Source organism: Cannabis sativa, chromosome 9, assembly GCF_029168945.1.
Source record: "Cannabis sativa cultivar Pink pepper isolate KNU-18-1 chromosome 9, ASM2916894v1, whole genome shotgun sequence".
Classification (NCBI taxonomy): domain Eukaryota; kingdom Viridiplantae; phylum Streptophyta; class Magnoliopsida; order Rosales; family Cannabaceae; genus Cannabis; species Cannabis sativa.
In genome coordinates this window covers 32,539,019-32,558,473 of record NC_083609.1, presented here as the reverse complement: position 1 = coordinate 32,558,473, position 19,455 = coordinate 32,539,019, and the positions used below count along the sequence as shown (strand labels likewise).

At 38.1% G+C, this 19,455-nt stretch overlaps 3 protein-coding genes across 4 annotated transcripts; 2 read left to right on the top strand and 1 right to left on the bottom strand.

Annotated features, from left to right (window-relative positions):
- Window positions 1-5,613: 5,613 nt before the first annotated feature.
- LOC133031364 (uncharacterized) lies at window positions 5,614-7,069 on the top strand. Its single transcript, XM_061104848.1, has 3 exons — window positions 5,614-5,655; window positions 5,746-5,985; window positions 6,269-7,069. The coding sequence occupies exons 1-3, from the start codon at window positions 5,614-5,616 to the stop codon at window positions 7,067-7,069; spliced, it is 1,083 nt and encodes a 360-aa protein (XP_060960831.1).
- A 473-nt stretch (window positions 7,070-7,542) lies between these two features.
- Window positions 7,543-9,894, top strand: LOC115722248 (uncharacterized). 2 transcript variants are annotated; one of them, XR_004012800.2, is made up of 4 exons: window positions 7,543-8,539; window positions 8,741-9,040; window positions 9,274-9,343; window positions 9,467-9,894. XR_004012800.2 is itself a non-coding variant. In XM_030651404.2 (2 exons), exons 1-2 carry the CDS (start codon window positions 8,044-8,046, stop codon window positions 8,818-8,820), a joined length of 576 nt encoding a protein of 191 aa, XP_030507264.1. In that variant the 5' UTR covers window positions 7,543-8,043; the 3' UTR covers window positions 8,821-9,894. The 2 variants fall into 2 exon arrangements, 1 of the variants encoding a protein (XP_030507264.1); XM_030651404.2 differs by having other exon boundaries at window positions 8,741-9,894.
- Window positions 9,895-13,512: 3,618 nt separating this feature from the next.
- Window positions 13,513-14,154, bottom strand: LOC115723703 (uncharacterized). Its single transcript, XM_030653183.2, has one exon. The coding sequence runs from the start codon at window positions 14,152-14,154 to the stop codon at window positions 13,513-13,515; it is 642 nt and encodes a 213-aa protein (XP_030509043.2).
- Between the last annotated feature and the right edge of the window lie 5,301 nt (window positions 14,155-19,455).

Below are 19,455 nucleotides of genomic sequence, written 5' to 3'. Positions count from 1 at the left end.
TACCTATATTAGGCTCTATCGGACATAGCTCTTAAATACTAAACTGATAAAATTATCGCACCCTACATCGTACCTATATCACCATCAGGACATCACCCTAACCTATGAACTGAAGAAACTATTGGACCTCTATCATCCTTATATCGAGCACCGTTGGGCTTAATGAAAAGGAAGAAAAAAAACCATAAACCATAAAATCGCAAAAAAAAAATACGAGAATAACAGTTCTATAGAAAAATCAGTAAAAAACACCAATAACCCACAAATCAAATATCTAAACAACATTCTAAAACAAATATAATTACCAAAAATAAAAAAAACACCAATTACTCATTGATTCCTATTGATGCTTTCGGTGGTTCCCCTCAACTTACTGTGTACCTCGTTCCACCTCCAATATGTGCTTGGTGCAACAATAATCTTCACTTTTAAGCAAGATTTTAGTGATATTTAGTAAAAAGAATGAATGAGAGGTTGGGGGAGGAGATGGTGAGAAAATAGAGAGAAGAGAAAAGAATTGATATTAATTGTAAAAACTAGCCTACATGTATGACATTGTACATGGGTTTAATTATCAATTTTACCCTATAATGATGAAAATTTAAATTTCTCTTATATTAAAAGTTTTTTTTTTAATACAGATATAGGATATTAATGAATTATCAAAACTTTTTTTTTAGTACTCTTCTAAGAGTGAGTGAGAGTGAGAGAGAGAAGAGTGTGCGATAGTGAAAGTGAGCTAGAGGGATGGGGCGTGATGATTGTATGGCGTTGTAATCTCTTGGGGTCTTCAGTTTGTCTTTGTTCCAATTTGTTCTGTTGTCTCTAGACCCCATTTTGTCACTTGGTTTTTCCCTGTTATCTGGTGGGAGGTAAAAGTTGTGTTTTGGCGTTTGTGTTTATTCCTTTGGGTATCTCCTACTGGTTTTGTTTATTCTGTGTGTCGTGTGGTTGGTGAAGACTCTTAAAGTTTCATTTGATTGCTTTGTCTGCTTTCTGTCGGGTATTTATGGAGTCTTTTAATGCTTCCAAATCCCCTCTTAAAGGCAAATGTTTTTCTTGCCTTGAAACTTCGGTCAAACTGTCTCCCTGTGTTTCTTCTCTTAAGGCTCTATCTACTTGCTGCCTTTATGGGAAAGTCATTGCTCCCATGGTTGTGGAAGAGTCTTCTGTTTTGGAATTTGTGGACAAAGCTTGGAATAAAAAGGTTGATGTTGTGGCGATGGTGGATGGATCGAGAGCATCCAATGTGTTTAGGTTTGGCTTTGGATCGGCCGAAGATAGGAACTGGGCTTTGGTTAATGGCCCCTGGTGTATTCGGGGTTATTCTCTTGTGCTCCAAGACTGGACTCCGGCAACTGATGGGCCGGTGGTTTTCAAGCATTTGCGTGTATGGATCCAACTTCATAACCTCCCCCATGAATATTTTTCTGTCGAGAATGGCAAACTGTTGGGAGGTTTAGTTGGAAAGGTGGTGAATGTCGACTTGGAGGAGGACAAACCTGCTTTGTGGGGAAATTTCTTGAAAGTGCAGGTGGATATTGATTTCAACAAGCCTCTGTTTGCAGGGTGTTTTTTTGATTTGGCAACAGGGGTAAAGAAATGGGTTCAAGTAAAGTTTGAAAAAATAGGCATCTTTTGTTACTTCTGTGGTTGTTTGGGACATCAACGGAGGGGATGTAACCTGTCTTCTCCGGTTATGGTCGACAACAGTAAAGGAATTCAGTCTCCGATGTATGGTCCTTGGCTTTCCATCTCTTCAACGTACCTGGACGTGTTTTCTGGGCCTAACTCGTTCGGATTCCGTGGTGCTAAATCGGAGGCCCTGGGGAAGAATTCGGGGAGTCTCCCTCTGTTGCCGGCGACCACGGCTGAGGGTGCCGTTGATCCGAAGGGTAAACAGGTCTATCATAGTCATCGATCGAGGCGGTCGTCGATGGTGACTACTCGTGTTGCTGACAATCTCGATAAACCCATGCGCATGAAGTGGCATCCCAAGAAGCGTCCTGTGGGCTCTGTGCGAGGAGGTTCTATTTCGGGCATTGGAGGTGACACAGAGCTTCAAAGTCCAGAAAAGTTACCTGTTCAGTATACTACTTTGAGGATTGAAGAAGAAGACCGGTCAAAGGAAGGTTTAAATGATTCAAATTATTGTAACATTGGGGTAAATAACTTGGTTCCTGGGCCGAGTTCGGTTGGGCCTAATGTGAATTTAAATGATGGGCTTTTGGAAAAGAATAGTGCTGACGTGGCTATAATTAATGTTCAAGAAAAGGAATTGGTTAGTGGGCCGGGTGATGGTGGGCCGACTCTATCTTTGAATGGGCAGGGTATGTTGAGTAAAGATTTTGATGGGTCCGCTCGGTTTGCTTTTAACAATTCAGCTATTGGGCCTCGTTTATTAATTGGTAAGGAGCCTCTCTTACTTGAGGGCAATTATGGGAGCCCGACGCTTGCTACAGGTAACTCTTCTCTTTGTGGGCCACATCAAATGGTTAGGAAAAGAGATGGGCAACCGGGGAAGCCCGTTACATTGCTCCCTTCTACTCCGCCTGAAGAAGCTTGTGTAGCAACAATGCAATCAGATGAAGATAAGGCTTTATCTCAATTTTTTCAAGCCCAAGAAAATTTATTGCATGATCTTAAACACTTTGGGAAGTTGGACTTGTATGAAATTCGTAAAATTGGAGGGGACATTGGCGTCCCGGCTTCATCGGACGTAAATGAAAGGACCACGCCTTTCAAGAAAAGGAAATTCGAAGCCTCTGCTTCTCTGTGTTCTAGGCCGCACAAAGTTCATCGCAAGTATCCAGGTGTCATCCGTGATTTCCCTTGGGACTCTAAACAGCATGATAATGAGTCGAAAGTGGTGTCGGAAGAGCCTTCTGAGAATTCATCCACTTCTCCGAGCCGGTCTGGAATTATGAAATACCCGCTGGTTGGCTCGTTTGTTATAGAAGATTCTGGTTCTAGTGTGTCTGCTTACTCTCGTAACCCTGTGGAGGAGAATGTCGAATCTCCTCCACAGGAGCCATGAGAGGTCTTGCTTGGAACTGTAGAGGGTTGGGGCAGACCTCTACAGTTCTGGAACTGAAGTCCCTGATCACATCGCACGGTCCGGATTTTATTTTTCTATCTGAGCTAAAAGTGGATGCTAAGCCTCTGGTACGTATTCTTAAGACCCTCCACTTTTATTTTAATATTTGTGTGCCGCCGTCTGGTTCTGCTGGAGGTATTATTTTGGCTTGGAAGTCAGGCTTTAGTTTTGAATGTATATCTTGTTCTTGCAATCATATCTCTGGTTTAGTTTATTCGGACCCTCCCACCCACCCGTGGTTACTATCTTGTGTTTATGGCCCTCCCTATTTGCATGCAAAGAAAAATTTTTGGACTGAATTCTTGAAATTGGGAGATAGATTTGGAGGTCCTTGCCTTATTTTGGGAGATTTGAATTTTGTTCTCTGTGATTCTGAAAGAGAAGGGTCCTCGGGAAGGGACCCATTCATCCCGATAATCTCGAATCTCATTGACTCCTGTGGTCTTATCAACATGGCTATCCAAGGTGACATGATGACATGGGATAATCATCGTTCTGGTAGGGGTCATGTTAAGTCTGCCCTCGATAAAGGTTTAGCCAACGGAGCTTGGTTCAATCTCTTTCCTAAAGCTTCTCTAAGCTCGGTCCATACTAGTAATTCAGACCACAGGCCGCTGTTCCTTCAGTCGGGTGGAGTCCAACCTAAGATCAAGAGATGCTTTAAGTTTGAGGAGGGGTGGACTCGTGATGAGAGAAGCAGATTGGTGGTAGCTAGCGCCTGGAAGTCGGTTAATCACTCTTGGGCGCCTGCGCGAGTGTTTAAAAAAGTTGGCGCCACGAGTTGCTCTCCTGCACTGGAACCGCACTCAATTTGGCAAGCTCGATTTGGAGATCAAACACCTAGAAAATCAACTCGGTGCAATGCGAGCCTTCCCGTGAGTCCCGAGGCGGAATCGGGAGTGTGACATTCGCGCGCTTTAAACGAATCCGGGGAAAGGAAAGCGATCGTGGAAGCAGACGAGGATTTCACGGCTCGAAAGAAGGAGATAAGTGCTTTCTAAGTTTTCTTTACGCCACGCCCTTATTAAAGGGAGAAGAAATGCCATTGAGAGTCTTTTAAATAAGGATAATATATGGATCTCTGGTAGGGAGCTTATCGGCAGGGAGTTTATTGATTTCTTCAAAGGAATCTTCTCGAGGGAGGATCACAGGCAGGACTATGATTGTAGTCGGCTATTTCAAGAGGGACTTTCTTTGGAGGAGTCGGAGAATCTCCTTCGATTACACAGTGTAGAAGAGATTAGAAGCACCACTTTTTGCCATGAATAAGCATAAGGCTCAGGGCGGATGGGATGTCGATCACGTTACATAAACTGCTTTTGGGAGTACGGTTAGTGCGGTTTACGTGAGGCGGTGTCGGATTTTTTTCTAACTGGGAATATGCATAGAGGTATCAATGCTACAAATATTTTTCTCATTCCTAAGGTTCATAACCCGAAGAGAACCAGTCAATTTAGACCCATCTCTCTCTGCAATGTAGTGTATAAGGTTATTTCCAAGATCTTAGCGAACAGAATAAAACCTGTGTTACCTTCCTTGATACATCCTGCAAGCGCCTTTGTCCCGAGTAGGAACATTCACGACAATAACGTCATTATTCAGGAAGTTATTCATTCTTTCAACCGAAAGCAAGGCAAAGAAGGTTTTTTTGCTATTAAAATTGATCTTGTCAAAGCTTATGATCGTCTGAGTTGGCAATTTATTGACCATGTGATGGAGTGCTGTGGGACCCCTGTGAGATTCCGGAATTGGATCTCACAATGCATAACCACCACCACTTTAAACATCTGTCTGAATGGGGGTCAGGTTGGAAAAATTATCCCCTCTTGTGGTCTTCGTCAAGGGGACCCCTTATCGCCCTATCTGTTTATTTGGGCTGCGGAAGTTCTTTCGAGACTACTACATGACGCTCTGGCTCAAGGAAGCATTCAAGGCATAAAGCTACGTAGAGGCGGTCCAGTTCTATCCCACATTTTTTTCGCGGATGATTTAATTCTGATGGGGAAAGCCAATATGAATGAGGTTAATGGTTTCTGGAATTGTCTGGAGAATTTCTGCCTGTGGTCGGGGCAACAGGTTAATAAGTTAAAAACTTCTATTTTCTTTAGCAAGAACACCCCGTCGAGTATGAGAAGAGAAATCAAGGAGGCTTTGGGGATTCATTCGCCTGAAGGGTGCATCAAGTACTTAGGCACCGCCGCACTTTTCGGGTTCGAGACAAAGGACGGCGCTTCAACTTTATTACGGATAATCTCACTTCAAAACTTCGGGGTTGGAAGGCAAAGTCTTTGTCAAAGGCGGGCGTGCAACTACGATAAAATCGATGGGCCTTTCGTTGCTATGTATGTAATGCGGACCAACCTCTCTGCAAGTATGGTCGATCGAATTGATGGCACAGTTAGGGACTTAAGTGGGGTTTTGAGAAAGGAAATCATGGGCTCCACTTAAAAGCATGGGACAAGTTGTGCCTCCCTAAATCTCTTGGTGGTACGGGCTTCGGAAAACAAGAGAAATGAATGCAGCGTTTACGGCTAAGTGGGGGTGGAATATCCTTCTTGGTAACCAATCGTTGTCTTGTAGAGTTTTAACGACAAAATATTTAAAGGGAAGGATTTTCTCGAATACAAGTATAAAAACTCGACTCACAGTTACGGAAGAGTGTTGTCAAGGCTAACTCTATTTTGAAGAAAGGGGCCTGTAAACTAGTGGCTAATGGAGAGACTACTGCTATTTGGGAGGATCCATGGATTCCCCACTATAAAGGTTTTTGTCCTAAACCAATCAGGGGAGGTGCGAATAACCTCAACCGTGTGTCTGATCTGATTCTTTCCAATGGACACTGGAACGTGGATAAGCTGAATGAAAGCTTTGATCATGAAACTGTTGCGGTATCTTAAAAGGGGACGACCCTGCGGCCATGGCATGGACGGATGGATTTGGACTCGAAAACAACAATGGTAACTTCTCGTCAAGTACGCTTATCTTGTTCAAGCGTTGGATAGAGCCCCGTGTGAGGTTGCCCGAAGCTGCGGAACAAGCTTTGGAATAGCAAGTGCGGGAGACGACATAAGATCACTGTGGTGGTGTATTTTATGTCCCAATGCGCTTCTGAGATCGGTGATCAACAAAAGATTCCACATTGAGGATACATTTGCCTGCTTTGTGGGCCAGGAAAAAGCTATGGAACACCTATTCCTCTCTTGTGACGTGGCCTTTCACCTCTGGCGATCTTCTCCTTGGGGATTTTATCCCATTTGTGATACTGGGATCCGAGTTTGGGATTGGGTCAAGTTCATCTGGGGTCTAAACCATAGAGGAGTTCAAGTGGAGGATGCTTTCTTGTATGCCTCCATAGTTGTGGATACTATTTGGAGGGTGCGGAATGATAAAGTTCACAATAATTACCTTGTTGATGTGAAAAAATGTGTTGATGATATATATTTTACCTTTACTGATATTCATGCTTCTTTATTACCCAGTCCCACTTCTCATCCCAAGGAAGTTTGGTCCCCTCCCCCAAAGGATTGGATTAAGCTGAATTGTGATGTAAAAGTGGGTTTTGACGATATGTGTGTTGCAGTCGTCGCCAGGAACTATCTTGGAGAAGTGGTTCGTGTTCAGACGGCAAGGGTGGAATTTTCTGATGTGATCTGCGGAGAAGCTGAGGCGTGCTGTTTAGCGATTTCAACTGCCTTGGAGATGGGACACAAGTTTATTATAGTTGAGAATGATTCGAGGGTGGTGATCAACGCTATCAATGGGACGGAATCTCGTTGGGCGCTTGAAAACTACGTCTCATTTTGTACCAAGTCTTCTCACTCGTTTATTAGTTGTAATTTTTCTTTTATTAGTCGAACTTGTAACTTTGCCGCTCACAATGTGGCTAGATGGGCCTTTGCTCATCATATGTTTGGATCTATCCCGGTTTCGGTGTTACCGGAGAACCTGTTATGTAATGACCATGAGGTCTAGTCTTCTTTGTTTTAATGATATCACGCTAATTTCAAAAAAAAAAAAAAGTTTTTTGTTCAATTTTAAATTTAGGTGGCGCTTAATTGAAGGTAATGAGATGGAATTGAGAAAAAATAATTTTTATTCTATTGTTTTGTTTGGTTGTATTTTAAAGTATCAAAATGTCATTTTAATAGAATGTCTTTTCTACTATTTTGGTACAATGACTATTTTATTTTGAAATTTAAAAAAAGATCATTATAAAATAATATGAGAAAAATTTTAATAATTTTTTAATCAACTTTTTTTATACATTTTAAATTTTATTATTCTATTTTATTCTTATTGTTATGTTTTTATTTCTCTCAAATGAACGTCACCTAAAGCATAATTTCCTATATTGTTGGAAGGAGCATAGATGCCCAAATTTTGCTACAATAATTGAGTTGTTGCACCATCTATTTATATATTTAATTAATTTTGGGTAATAACCTACATTTCCATTTCATGCATTAAGATTAAAAAGACTCTTTCTCACATCACATGCCTTGCTCTATCCAACACACATACAAACAAACAAATCAGCTTACAGCTATCACGGAAGTCGAGCAACATGGTGGGGTCCACATTCTTACCCACCAATAACCATTGCATCTATCAACTGTGTCAAATGCGACCACGTGTCCCCACCACCTTTCAATCCTGTCAAATCACTTACAGCTGTTTCTGCCACCTCACCCAATCCCCATAATCCACATACATACCTACACATCCATGCATACATACATACATACATACATACATAGCAATAGCATATCCATAGCATAATAATATTAATTTTTTTATTAATAATTAATAAATGAGGAAAAGAAAATTGCGTAGCCACTAGCCATTTCTCCTCTTTGCATACAGAGCTTTATAAACCACCTCTCTAGCTCTCTCACAAACACTACTCTATATTAAAACAATAGTGGGAGAAAATTGTGGAGAGAGAAATGGAAGGATCACCGTGTCAATCTGATGTTTGGGTTTCCTCTAATGGCAGTTTTGAGCAGACCCCAGATGAGAAAAGCTTAGCAAAGCAGCAGCTATGGAGGACGACGAGTTCTGGGTCTAGTTCTTGGTCTGGGCATGATGACGACGAGGAATGGGGTGGGTTGAAGAATGAAAGAAAGAAAAGCAAGAAGAAAAATCAGGTTTTGCTTGAAGGGTATGTGGAGGCGGCGGACGAGGATAATCTGAAGAGGGCCAAGAGCTTGACGGACGATGACCTTGATGAGTTGAAAGGGTGTTTGGATCTGGGATTTGGGTTCAGCTACGAGGAGATTCCTGAGCTCTGTAATACTTTGCCAGCTCTCGAGCTCTGCTATTCAATGAGCCAGAAATACATGGACGAGCAACAGAAATCGCCTGACAATTCTGTGTCGGCGGCTTCGGATTCGTGCTCTTCGGTCTCGAGTCCGATCGCTAATTGGAAGATCTCTAGTCCTGGTGAGTCACTCAGATCAACGCCTTTCTCATTTCAACATTTTTCTTTTTCTTGTCTTGTGACTTGTTTGGCTGTAAAATTGATTAGAATTTTGGTTCTAGGATCTTCATCAATGTTTTCATATGTATAGATCAAAACATGGAATGGTTTACTTGTTGTGATTATCAGAAGTCCTGACCCTTTTTTTTTGTTTCCTTGTCTAGGTGATCATCCAGAAGATGTTAAAGCCAGGCTCAAATATTGGGCACAAGCTGTGGCTTGTACTGTCAAATTGTGCAGCTGAATTCAGCTACAAAAGCGCTGAAAAGGGAATCCAAATTCTTTTAAAAGGCGAAAATGGAAAACCAACGTGATCTCAGAAGCCTGGACCTTCACGTGGAGCTTTTTCTTCACTAATGAAACTTCTCAGCTGGAAGAGATTTTCATGTAAAATTGGATAATGAGAATTCTGGTGATGATGGCTGATGGGTCTATTTTGAGGGAGAAAAAGAAGAATGTTTCAGGTTTGAGATTGATCAAAATAAGTCTGAATTCATTCTTATTTAGAGTCCTAACTCCTAAGATGTTATCTTCGTACCATTATTGTATTTTGTATTCTTTAAATAATAAGAACAATAATATGATGAATAAGCCTTTCCGTCATCTGAAAAAAAAAACAAAAACTCTATCATGTGTTTCATTTTGTTCATCTTTGTGTTGAGACAAATTTCCAACCTTAGTTGATGGTTTTATGCAGCACTTAGAACTATTCAATTAGAGCTTCAACAACTCTACTTTGCTCAACCTCAGTCTGCATTTCTGCTGAGGTAACTAACCTAACTGTTTTGGTGAACATTGTGTTTCCTCAAACTTAACTTTGATCTTGACTTGAACCTTTGATGAAAGATTATGGTCATGATACTAACAAACCTTTAACTCTCTTTGACTAGTTATGATTGTCCATTCTGGGCTGGTATCTGGAGGCAGGTGGAAATGGAATGAGAGGGAAGATTGTGAACTTTGTTTTCTTGATTGATTTCGAAGTTTGTTGTGTTCTTCCTCTCAATTTATAACTTGTATTTTAGTTGTTTACTATAAGGGCAAGTGTAGAGTGAGATGGGGGAGATTGTGAACATTATTTTCTTGACTGGTTTCAAATTTGGCTGTCATCGTAGATGATTACTGGAGGATTCTAGTTCTTTTTTCTCCCTTGTGATTATGTGAAGAATTGGATCGGAGAATTGAGACTTGTTAACTCTGACATACATGTGATGATTGAACTTTGTATAATCTTGGTTTCTTATGGGAATTGGCAGTTGAACTTTTTGTCATGAAATTATATAAATAATCAAATTTCTATTGTTTTGTCATGGTTAAACTTGCTTGTTGAGACTATATCATGTTAACTTAGGTTAAGTACTTGTAGGTTAATGATATGGATCATTTTATATGTTTCTGATACTAGGGTTCTGAAAGGAGTCTTAAAGAGTAAAGGGTTACATACATGAGAAAGTAATTGTGGGTGGATGCACAGGATCTTCATTAGGAAAATGGGGTCAAAGCCTCTGGAAGTAGTACAGGATTCAGTTTAGTTCATTCTAGAGAAGAAAAGAGCCTCAACTTCTCGGTTTAATTCCTTTAAGGAATGGATGTGGGATTATATTTTTGGATGTTAAAATTAGAATGGATTGAATTCTTATAATAGAAATGTGAGTTGACGCTGAGTTTTCATGCGTAACAGTCTTTGAGATTTTGCTAGCAATTTAGTTCTAACTTAAAAGGGTTGTGCTGGAATCAAATATCAAAGATGGATTACCATAAAAAAGTATTAATTGAATATTAAACTTTGTATAAAGTTTTCTGAATGTTTGCATGTTTGACATCATAACTAAAAAACTGTTTTTTGTTTTTAAAAACAGAAAATTGTTTTTAAAAATAATTTGGCTTGTTTGGTCTTGTTTTTTAAAAACAGTTTTGAGAAAACAAAGTTACAAAAAAACAAGAATTTTGAAAACAACAAAATGTTGTTTTCTGTTTTAAAAACCAATTCACTTTTGGTCAATATTGTTTTTAAAAATCAATAACCAAACGTGACTTGTGTTTTAAAAACTTTAAAAACTATTTTTTGTTCTCATTTCTAAAAACAATATTTTAAAACAAAAAACAGAAAACAATATCAAACATGCTCTTAAAAACTGATCTAAGTATAACACAGTTATCTTTTGTGCTACTATTGAAGTTGGTCAAATGAGTGTTTCCAGAATGTAGTTGTAGATCCCTTAGATAGTGTAAACTAATATTAAGCTTAAAACAATTATTATAAGAATCCCGCTAATTTCTTTTAATAGAATGAAATTATGAATCCAGTTTATTTGGGTTGCCTAAACAGTGAGAATTTGGAATTGAAAGGACATTTTCGCGGGAAAGAGTTTGGAAAGGAAAAATGAGAAGGTATTGGAGATTTGAACTTACTATTTTTTTATTTTATTTTACTCCTGAGATGAGATAAGATTTGATCTTTTTTCCAATTATGGTAACTTTCATTCTTGTTTATGGATATCGGTGCTCCCTATGGTTTGCTAAGCTAAGGTGTAATGGAATGTGTGCAATTTGAGGTAATAGTGTTCCTGTGGTTTGAAAAGCCACGGTATAATTAAATTTGTGCGTAATTTATATGTAATTTATATTTGTTTGATTATATAATTACTCTATAATTATATAATTAGATGTAATTGAGAGGTTCTAATCCCTTGAAAATTGAATGTAATTATTAAAAAATTCCTATTTTCTATATTAACTATTAAACAATATTATTATTTTGTATAATTATTACTAATTATTTTGTCAAAGAAAATATTATCAATTCATATATAATTACATTCTCATATTCTATATTATTTTAAATTATAGTGTAATTATTTAACTATGTAATTACTATTTTAATTATTATATTACTACATAGTTCTTCTAAACACTAATTTTTTTTTTACAAATAAAACAAACAGTTAAATTCTATATTATGTGTGATTGTTTTTATTAGTTTACTCCAAATGATTAATTATCATGACATAAATAATTAATTATTATGGTACCAAAAGTCCAAAATTTAAAGTTTGAAGCTACAAACAATTGTCATACAGCTTTGCATTAGACCCAAGATAGAGTCATTATTTACTATCTAACTGAGTAATAAATCGTAAAAGCAAAACTTTGATGATGGTTTTGTTGGTTTCTATACGATCCGTTGGAGATGTATTAAGTTAGACTATTTAGTTATTCTGTCAAATATTGTTATACTTAGCAAATAAAATAATAATATGTTTACTTAGTCAAGTAAGTGTCATGTATATAATTTAACATTAAAAAAATAAAAATTATGCATTTTTAAAAAATTATTAAATTAAAAATTAATTGATGATAAAAAAATTACACATATAGTGTTGACGTAACAGTCACAATTAGTTAAAAGGCACAAATAGTTAAACTATTAAATAGTTTTAATAGTTTGAAAAGTTCAAAGGGAGAATAATATTATAATTTAAGAGCAAAAATCCAAACCTTTAACGCTATTCATAAAATAAATCAATAGGGAAGAGAAAACATTAACGCAAACTTAGCCTTGAATGTTGAAATAACACACTAATAACTCCAACTGTAACATGAGGAGGAGAGGAGTAATTTTTTTTTTTTGAAAACAAGGAGAGGAGTAATTTGATTGGGCTGAATTGGATTGGAACAAAATAATAATGTGCAATAATTGACAAGTTGAAAGAGTTTCCCCATTCGACAGGAATGAATGATTAATAATTAGCAATTGGGTGGTTGATTCAAGATTTGCATGATCCACAATAATTTGCTGGTCAACTTACCCGAGAGTCCGACTCAATCATCCTGTCCACCTAATAAGTTATAACCACTCAAAATTAGCCTCCTTTTTCTTAGGAAAAAGTAAAATAATAAACCTTTATTTTATTAATATCATTATATATTCATGTTACAAACACACGAAACGTATAATTTACATTTTACTATCGTCGTCTCCCTTTAATAATTTGCAAGTCTTTTTCTCTACGCAAACTTTAATGTTTATACAGCCTACAGCCAAAACATTTCCCTTTATTTCCCCTTTGAAAATGTTTTTTTTTTCTTTCTTAATGTTGATTAACTTTGGAATTCTATACAGTTATAACATGAGTACTGATGTGCACTGTGCACAACTACACATAATTAGCTTGCTCATATAAGACTGTCAAATGTGCACAGTGCACACCATGGAACTAGACATTATTTTATAACTGCACAAATTTATGGGTAAGCCAAATTAAAAGGTAAGGGTTCTATTTAAAAAGGAGGAGTGCTAATTACAACCTCCTATTACAATCTTTACGTTCGAAATCAAATGCCAAGATATTTTTTTTTCATTGCGGTATCCGTTATAGTTACAGTATCATCCCTCTAAATTTTTGAAAATTTCCTAATAGTTTATAGTAGCGAAAATAGAGTTCCTGATATTTCAATTTACTACGCGAGTTCAAAAAACTCAAACGTATTTTCGACATTGTAAACTATTCGAAAATTTTCAAAAAATTACAAGAATGATGTTGTAAGCATAACGAACACCCCCGTGAAAAAAAAAAATTGAAAAAAAATATTTTGACATGTTTTTAGGCATAGAGGTTGATTTTTTTTTTTTTTTGACAAAGAAGATAAAACTTCATTAAATCAACAAATCGTTCATCAATACAGAAATGAACTCTTGTGGAGCATCGCCCTCACTATAATCACGATCAGAAATAACACTAGTAGACCTTGCTAAGAAGTGAGCTACTGTGTTTGCAGTCCGTTTAATAAAATTTAAAGAAACACTCTTATGCTGAAGACTAAATAACAACCTCTTACATTCATCAATAATCCTCCCAAAGTAAGTTAAAACTGTGGAAGAGCTTCTAATGGCTTGGACGAAAGTAAGACAATCAGTTTCGATAACAAAACTACTTCAACTTTGATCCTTTATCCAACTTAAGGCCTCTCTAATGCCTATAGCTTCAGCAATTGATGGCTGGACTTTCCCTTGCATACACTTTGACTTAGCTGCCACTAAGGAACCAGACTGATCACGAGCCACGAACGAGAAACTGAAACAGTTCGTATGTGAAAAAATTGCAGCATCGGTGTTAACCTTGATCGTGTCATCTGTTGGAGTTCGCCAACGCTCATAGCCAACATCAGATATTTGCAACTTTGATGAAGCTTCAAAGGTTTTCTCCTGAGCGCTCTTCCATTGATCAAGGACAGTTTTTGCCAATACTACAACATCACCAACAACACGATGTTTGGTGTCCCACACCAGCTCGTTTCGACTCTTCCAAATAGCCCACACCAGCATAGTTATCAGTTGGCACTCTGCAGTGGATGAATTGCTGAACGCCGACTGCAACCATGATGAAAAATTGTCGTGTACTTCAGTATTGAGCCTTGAATTTAACTGCTTCCAGCACGCTGTCGAGTAAGAACAAGTGACAAGAACATGGTTAAAGGATTCATTTTCAAGATTACAAAAAGGACACAGAGCCGATACATTAACATGTTTTTTCTGAGTTGTTGCTTTGTTGGTAAACAACCTGTTGAAGCTCTCCATAACACATTTTTCACTTTAGCAGGGACCTTTAAATTCCATACCTTGTTCCAGTATGCACTGTTGTCTCTTCCTATAGGTTCCTCCTTATCATTCTGCAGCTATCTGCAGGCGCTCTTCACTGAGTAATGTCCCAAATTTTCGAGCCTCCAATACCAAATATCTGGTTCATTGGGAGCCAAAGGAGTACTAAGAATAAGGTTCACATCTCTATCAATGAAAATATCTTTTATTAGATCCTCATCCCATTGAGTTTGATCCATGGTCATTAGGCTGGAAACTATTTTGCCTTATAAAGAGGCACTTACAGTATGAACATAAGGATCCTCCACACTTGGAAGCCATGGCACATTAATCACTTGCACTGCATTACCTTTACCAACTCGGACAGCAACTCCTTTCTTGATTAGCTCTTAGGCTTCAAATATGCTTTTCCAAATGAAACTTGGATTTCCCCCAACTAAGCACTTAAAAAAGAACCATTAGACTAGTATCTTGTGCTATACACCCTGCTAACCAAAGAGTCCGGCCTTGTCAATAATCTCCAACCTTGTTTTCCCAATAACGCTATATTAAAATCATGTAAGTTCCGAAAGCCCAAGCCTCCTTTTGTTTTTGGATTGCATAACTTCTCCCAATTCATACAATGAATACCTTTTTTTAGAAGAAGATGGCCACCAAAATTTGCACATTGAACTCTCTAGTTCCTTCCAAGTTTCTAATGGAAGTTGGAACACACTCATAGCATAATTCGGAAGAGCTTGTGCTATTGTCTTGATCAATATCTCATTTCTCGCTTTTGACAAAAATTTGCTTTCCCATCCTTGCACACGCTGCTGTACTTTATCCTTGAGATAGCCCATAATAATTGTCTTCTTTCTACCAATAATATTAGGTAGCCCAAGATAAGTGCTATGATCATCCGCTTCATGTATATTAAGCATCCCACATATTTCATCACAGGTTTCAACTTCCGTATTATGACTGTAGAAAATAGAAGATTTGTCAAAATTAATCTTTTGACCCGAGGCTTTCTCGAAAATTTGCAGCAAACCTGACATGTTATTGGCTTCTTCCACCTCTGCTCTACAAAGATGTAGCTGTCGTCAGCGAAGAACATGTGATTAATTGTTGGGGCATTTCGAGCTACTTTGATTCCTTGGAGCAGGCTCTTGCTTTCGTAATCTCTTAAGAGAGCTGAAAAACCCTCCATGCAGATAAGGAATAAATAGGATGACAATGGATCCCCTTGACGAAGACCACGGTGAGGAATTATATTGCCAAATTCTTGACCAGCATGAGAGATTTTGTACCTTGCTGTTGTAACACAAGCCATAAAAAGTCTGACAATTCTATCTGCAAATCCCATTTGCCAAAGCATAGCTTCAAGATAACCCCACCCAACTCTATCGTATGCTTTACTCATGTCCAGTTTGACTGCCATAGAACCTTTCTTGCCACTTCTCTTCCTCTTCAAATAGTGCATTACCTCATAAGAAATCTTAACATTATTTGTGATTAGCCTTCTAGGAATGAAAGCACTTTGTGTTTCAGATATGACATGATTCAAAACTTTTTTCAACCTATTGGCAAGCACTTTAGACACCACTTTATAAGCCACATTGCACAACGATATTGGTCTGAGGTCGGCCATAGTTACTGGATGCTTCTTTTTTGGAATAAGAACGATGTTGGCTTCTAAAAGTTGTTCTTCAAAGGCCGTTGTTGTGAAAAAAATTCTTGGCCAAATTAATCACATCTTTCCCCACTATACTCCAAAACTTTTGATAAAATCCAGGACTCATTCCGTTAGGCCACGGAGACTTGTCTGGACGCATTTGAAAAACCGTTGTCTTCACTTCTTCTTCCATAATGGGCGCTGCAAAAGATTTGAGTTTTGTTCCAATGAAATGGAAGGTTGAATACACTGCACCACTTGATCCCAATGAGTATTAGAAGCTTGAAATAACTCATTGAAATAATTGACCATCAAATCCTGTAACCCATTATCCCAGCCGATTGTTTGCCCATTTGAGTTTTGGAGATTGGAAATTTGGTTGTTTCGACGTCTTTTAACCACATTTGCTTTGCTCTTTGTTTCCAAAATATCTCCTTTTGTGTCAAAACTTCATAAAGCTTCTTTTTCTCTGCTGAATATGTCGCCATAGCAGCTGCATCTTGTCTTCCTTTGACGGCTTTAATGGCTTTTTTACATTGTTTGATTCTAGTATTGAAGCTTCCCGTGATTCCTTAATCCCAAACAGCCAACACTTCAGCACAATTTTTAATCTTTGCTGTTAGACTTTGTTCCCCAGAGCTATTCCAAGAATCTTCAACCAACTATTTGCACATTGGCTTGCGAATCCAGGCATTTTCAAACTTGAAGCGCTTAGCTATGGCCCGAATTTGAATAGGATCTGGTTCTAACATAATGGGGCAATGATCGGAAGTCGAGACTACTAAATTTGGAAGCTTTGAGTTGGAAAATTTATTAAGCCAATTAACAGAAACCAATGCTCGATCAAGACGTACCTCTATACAGTTTGTTTCTTCGTGATTTCGTTCCCATGTATACTGTAACCCATGAGTTCCATATCAATCAATCCGCACCTATCCACCACTCCCTTGAATCCTTTGATGAGCCAATTAGGATATGGTTTCCCACCTTTCTTATCACTTTGACCAAGCACATTGTTCATATCCCCAATTAAGCACCATGGCACATTTGACCTTTTAGCAAGATCTTCAATTAAATCCCAAGTGAGTTTTCTTTTAGACCTGTTAGGCTCACCATACACACCAGTAAGTCGATAACTTATGTTCCCACCATACACGATTTCAGTATCTATATGATTCTGGCTAAAAGACTTCAACAAGACTTCATCTTTATTTCTCCACAGTAAAGAAAGTCCCCCACTATGCCCTTGAACATCCACATTAAACATACCCTCAAATCCCAAAGAATTTTTAATTATCTCAACTTTCTCTTTTTTACATAAAGTTTCACTCAGAAAAACAAAATTGGGTTTCTTTTGGAGAACCATCTCCTTAAGGAATTGAACATTCCCTGGGGTCCCAAGCCCGCGGCAATTCCAGCTTAATATACTCATAATGGCGGGCGGGTCCGAATATCGGATCCCGCCATACTCGAGTTTTTTGGCCCAACCACGTCATCTTGCTCCATGTTTTCGTCATTACCACAATTTGAGTCATAACCCATTTGAGTGTGTTGATCCATAACAATGTCGTAGCCCAGCCCACCAACCATCCTTCTTTTTTTGGACTCTAGTATTGCAGCCTTTCAATCGTAATCTTGAGATTGAGATGCCACCTCAGCAACATGATTCTTTCCTGTTTTATGCGTTTAACTCTGCTGTAAAATAGCTTGTGCTGATTGAGATAAATCCTCCCCATTATCATGTCCACGATCGTCTCCATCAACATTAATGCCCTGAATATCAGGAGCCAAATTTACTAGCCCCTGCCCACGATTATCGACCCTCTGACCACCACCTTCCGTTAGCGGGACCGCCGTTCCCTGTAGCCGCGAATGTATAGTCGAGCTTCCAATATCCCCATGTCCGTCAATCCCATTCCGCAACCATTGAGCCCCAATAAGTTTCGCCTGTCTACGGAACGGTGCTTTCATCCACTCTCCATATGGCTTAACAATCTCATTTTCAGAAGTATCAAATAGACGAGAACAAAATCTCTCCGAGTGTCCAAGAAGACCACAGATGAAGCAAAAGGTTGGGACATTCTCATATTTGAATGTAAATAAAATCCATTCAGACCCTGTTTTTCTTAGTTTCATCCGCCGCTTCAGGGGTTTCGAAAGATCAATTGTTACCCGAATCTGCATATATTCTCTCCATATACCATTAAAATTCTTCGGGCAAGATTCAACGAAAGTGCCAATGTAGTTACCCACCCCTTTTAGAATAGTGGATGTCATGTAGCCAGTACGTAAGTCATGCATCTGAACCCATAAGTCGAGCTGATTCAACAACAAGCACCTTGGATTATTATTGGCCTTCATCCTTGTAATAATACCGTGGGTGGTATGTGGTGCCTTCCTATTAAAATACCATGGGCTCCCTTCACAAACTCTCTTAATATCTATTTCGTGATAGAATTGAAACAGGTATAAATTTGCGCCCAACTCTTTGATGTATACTCCCCTTCCTGGTTTCCACAAAGCAGGAAGAGTTTGTTGCATTGACGGAAAATCAACAACACCATTAACAATGAATTTTCCTACCAGACACAATTGTGGATCATAGACAAACTCTATCTCTTCAGGTCCTCCATTATCTTCAATTGAAATCCCGATTTCCTCTTCATCTTCTAATGTGAGATTATCAAAATCACGATTATTACTTGGTGAAGCCATTGACAAAATCTTTACGAACAAAACGAAAACTTAACACACCATGTCAAAAGACAAGACTAACAGTAATAAGTAAGCTGTTTGCGCCCATGCGACGTAAGAGTTTTTATCGGCATAGAGGTTGATTAAGAGGTTGTAATAGGAGATTGACGGTAGCACTCATCTTTAAAAAGTATTACACATAAGATCATTATTATTGGATATTAATAATGCCTAGCATCACACCACCTAAAAATGGCGCCTTACAATTGGTTAACGATAATCTAAAAATTATTACATTATTCTCTTGCACCGATAAAATATTAAATATAAAAAATGTGCTACACACCAGTGGACCAGTGGTTACTTTTAGCATTTCTCTTATAATAACATTTCAGATCAACCATGAGGTAACAATCTTCTCTAGAAATGTACATATTGACCTCACCGGCATGCGTGCCGAGTTGCCAGGAGTTGTTTTGCACTGGCTGTATCTGTTGTGTATTTTGATTTTATGATTAAATGGTTGTCGTATATATTTCTTTAGCAAAACTTTTTATAACAGGAATTCCTGGAACACACTTTTTATGTCATTATAATGTCCATTTTTAGTGTTTTATTTTAGTCAAGTTTTTAATATTATCACGGTTTTAATAATTAATTATTCTACTAGTATTAAACTAGTTTATAAAATCATACACGTGGCGTCCCTATATATTAGGGGATTACAACTTGGTATCAGAGCAGTCATGGTTTTAAAGGTCCTGAAGACTGGTCGAATATGTACATTTGCTGCGAGGACAGGTCGACTCATGGTATATAGTAAGTATTTATATTATTTGCTATTGGATTACCTGCCTAGGCTATTATAAAGTATGTTGGAAAAGTAGCATAGTGAAATTTTTGATAAGAATATGTGTATGGTATATGCATAT

Bases quoted from the DNA above. Each gene is read 5' to 3' on its own strand.
- LOC133031364 (XM_061104848.1), top strand. From the start codon at position 5,614: ATGCAGCGTTTACGGCTAAGTGGGGGTGGAATATCCTTCTTG. The intron at 5,656-5,745 runs GTAACCAATCGT...CTCGACTCACAG, and splicing joins GGGGTGGAATATCCTTCTTG to TTACGGAAGAGTGTTGTCAA. The intron at 5,986-6,268 runs GTATCTTAAAAG...TTTGTGGGCCAG, and splicing joins TTGATCATGAAACTGTTGCG to GAAAAAGCTATGGAACACCT.
- LOC115722248 (XM_030651404.2), top strand. From the start codon at position 8,044: ATGGAAGGATCACCGTGTCAATCTGATGTTTGGGTTTCCTCTAATGGC. The intron at 8,540-8,740 runs GTGAGTCACTCA...TTCCTTGTCTAG, and splicing joins TTGGAAGATCTCTAGTCCTG to GTGATCATCCAGAAGATGTT.
- LOC115723703 (XM_030653183.2), bottom strand. From the start codon at position 14,154: ATGGAGAGCTTCAACAGGTTGTTTACCAACAAAGCAACAACTCAGAAA.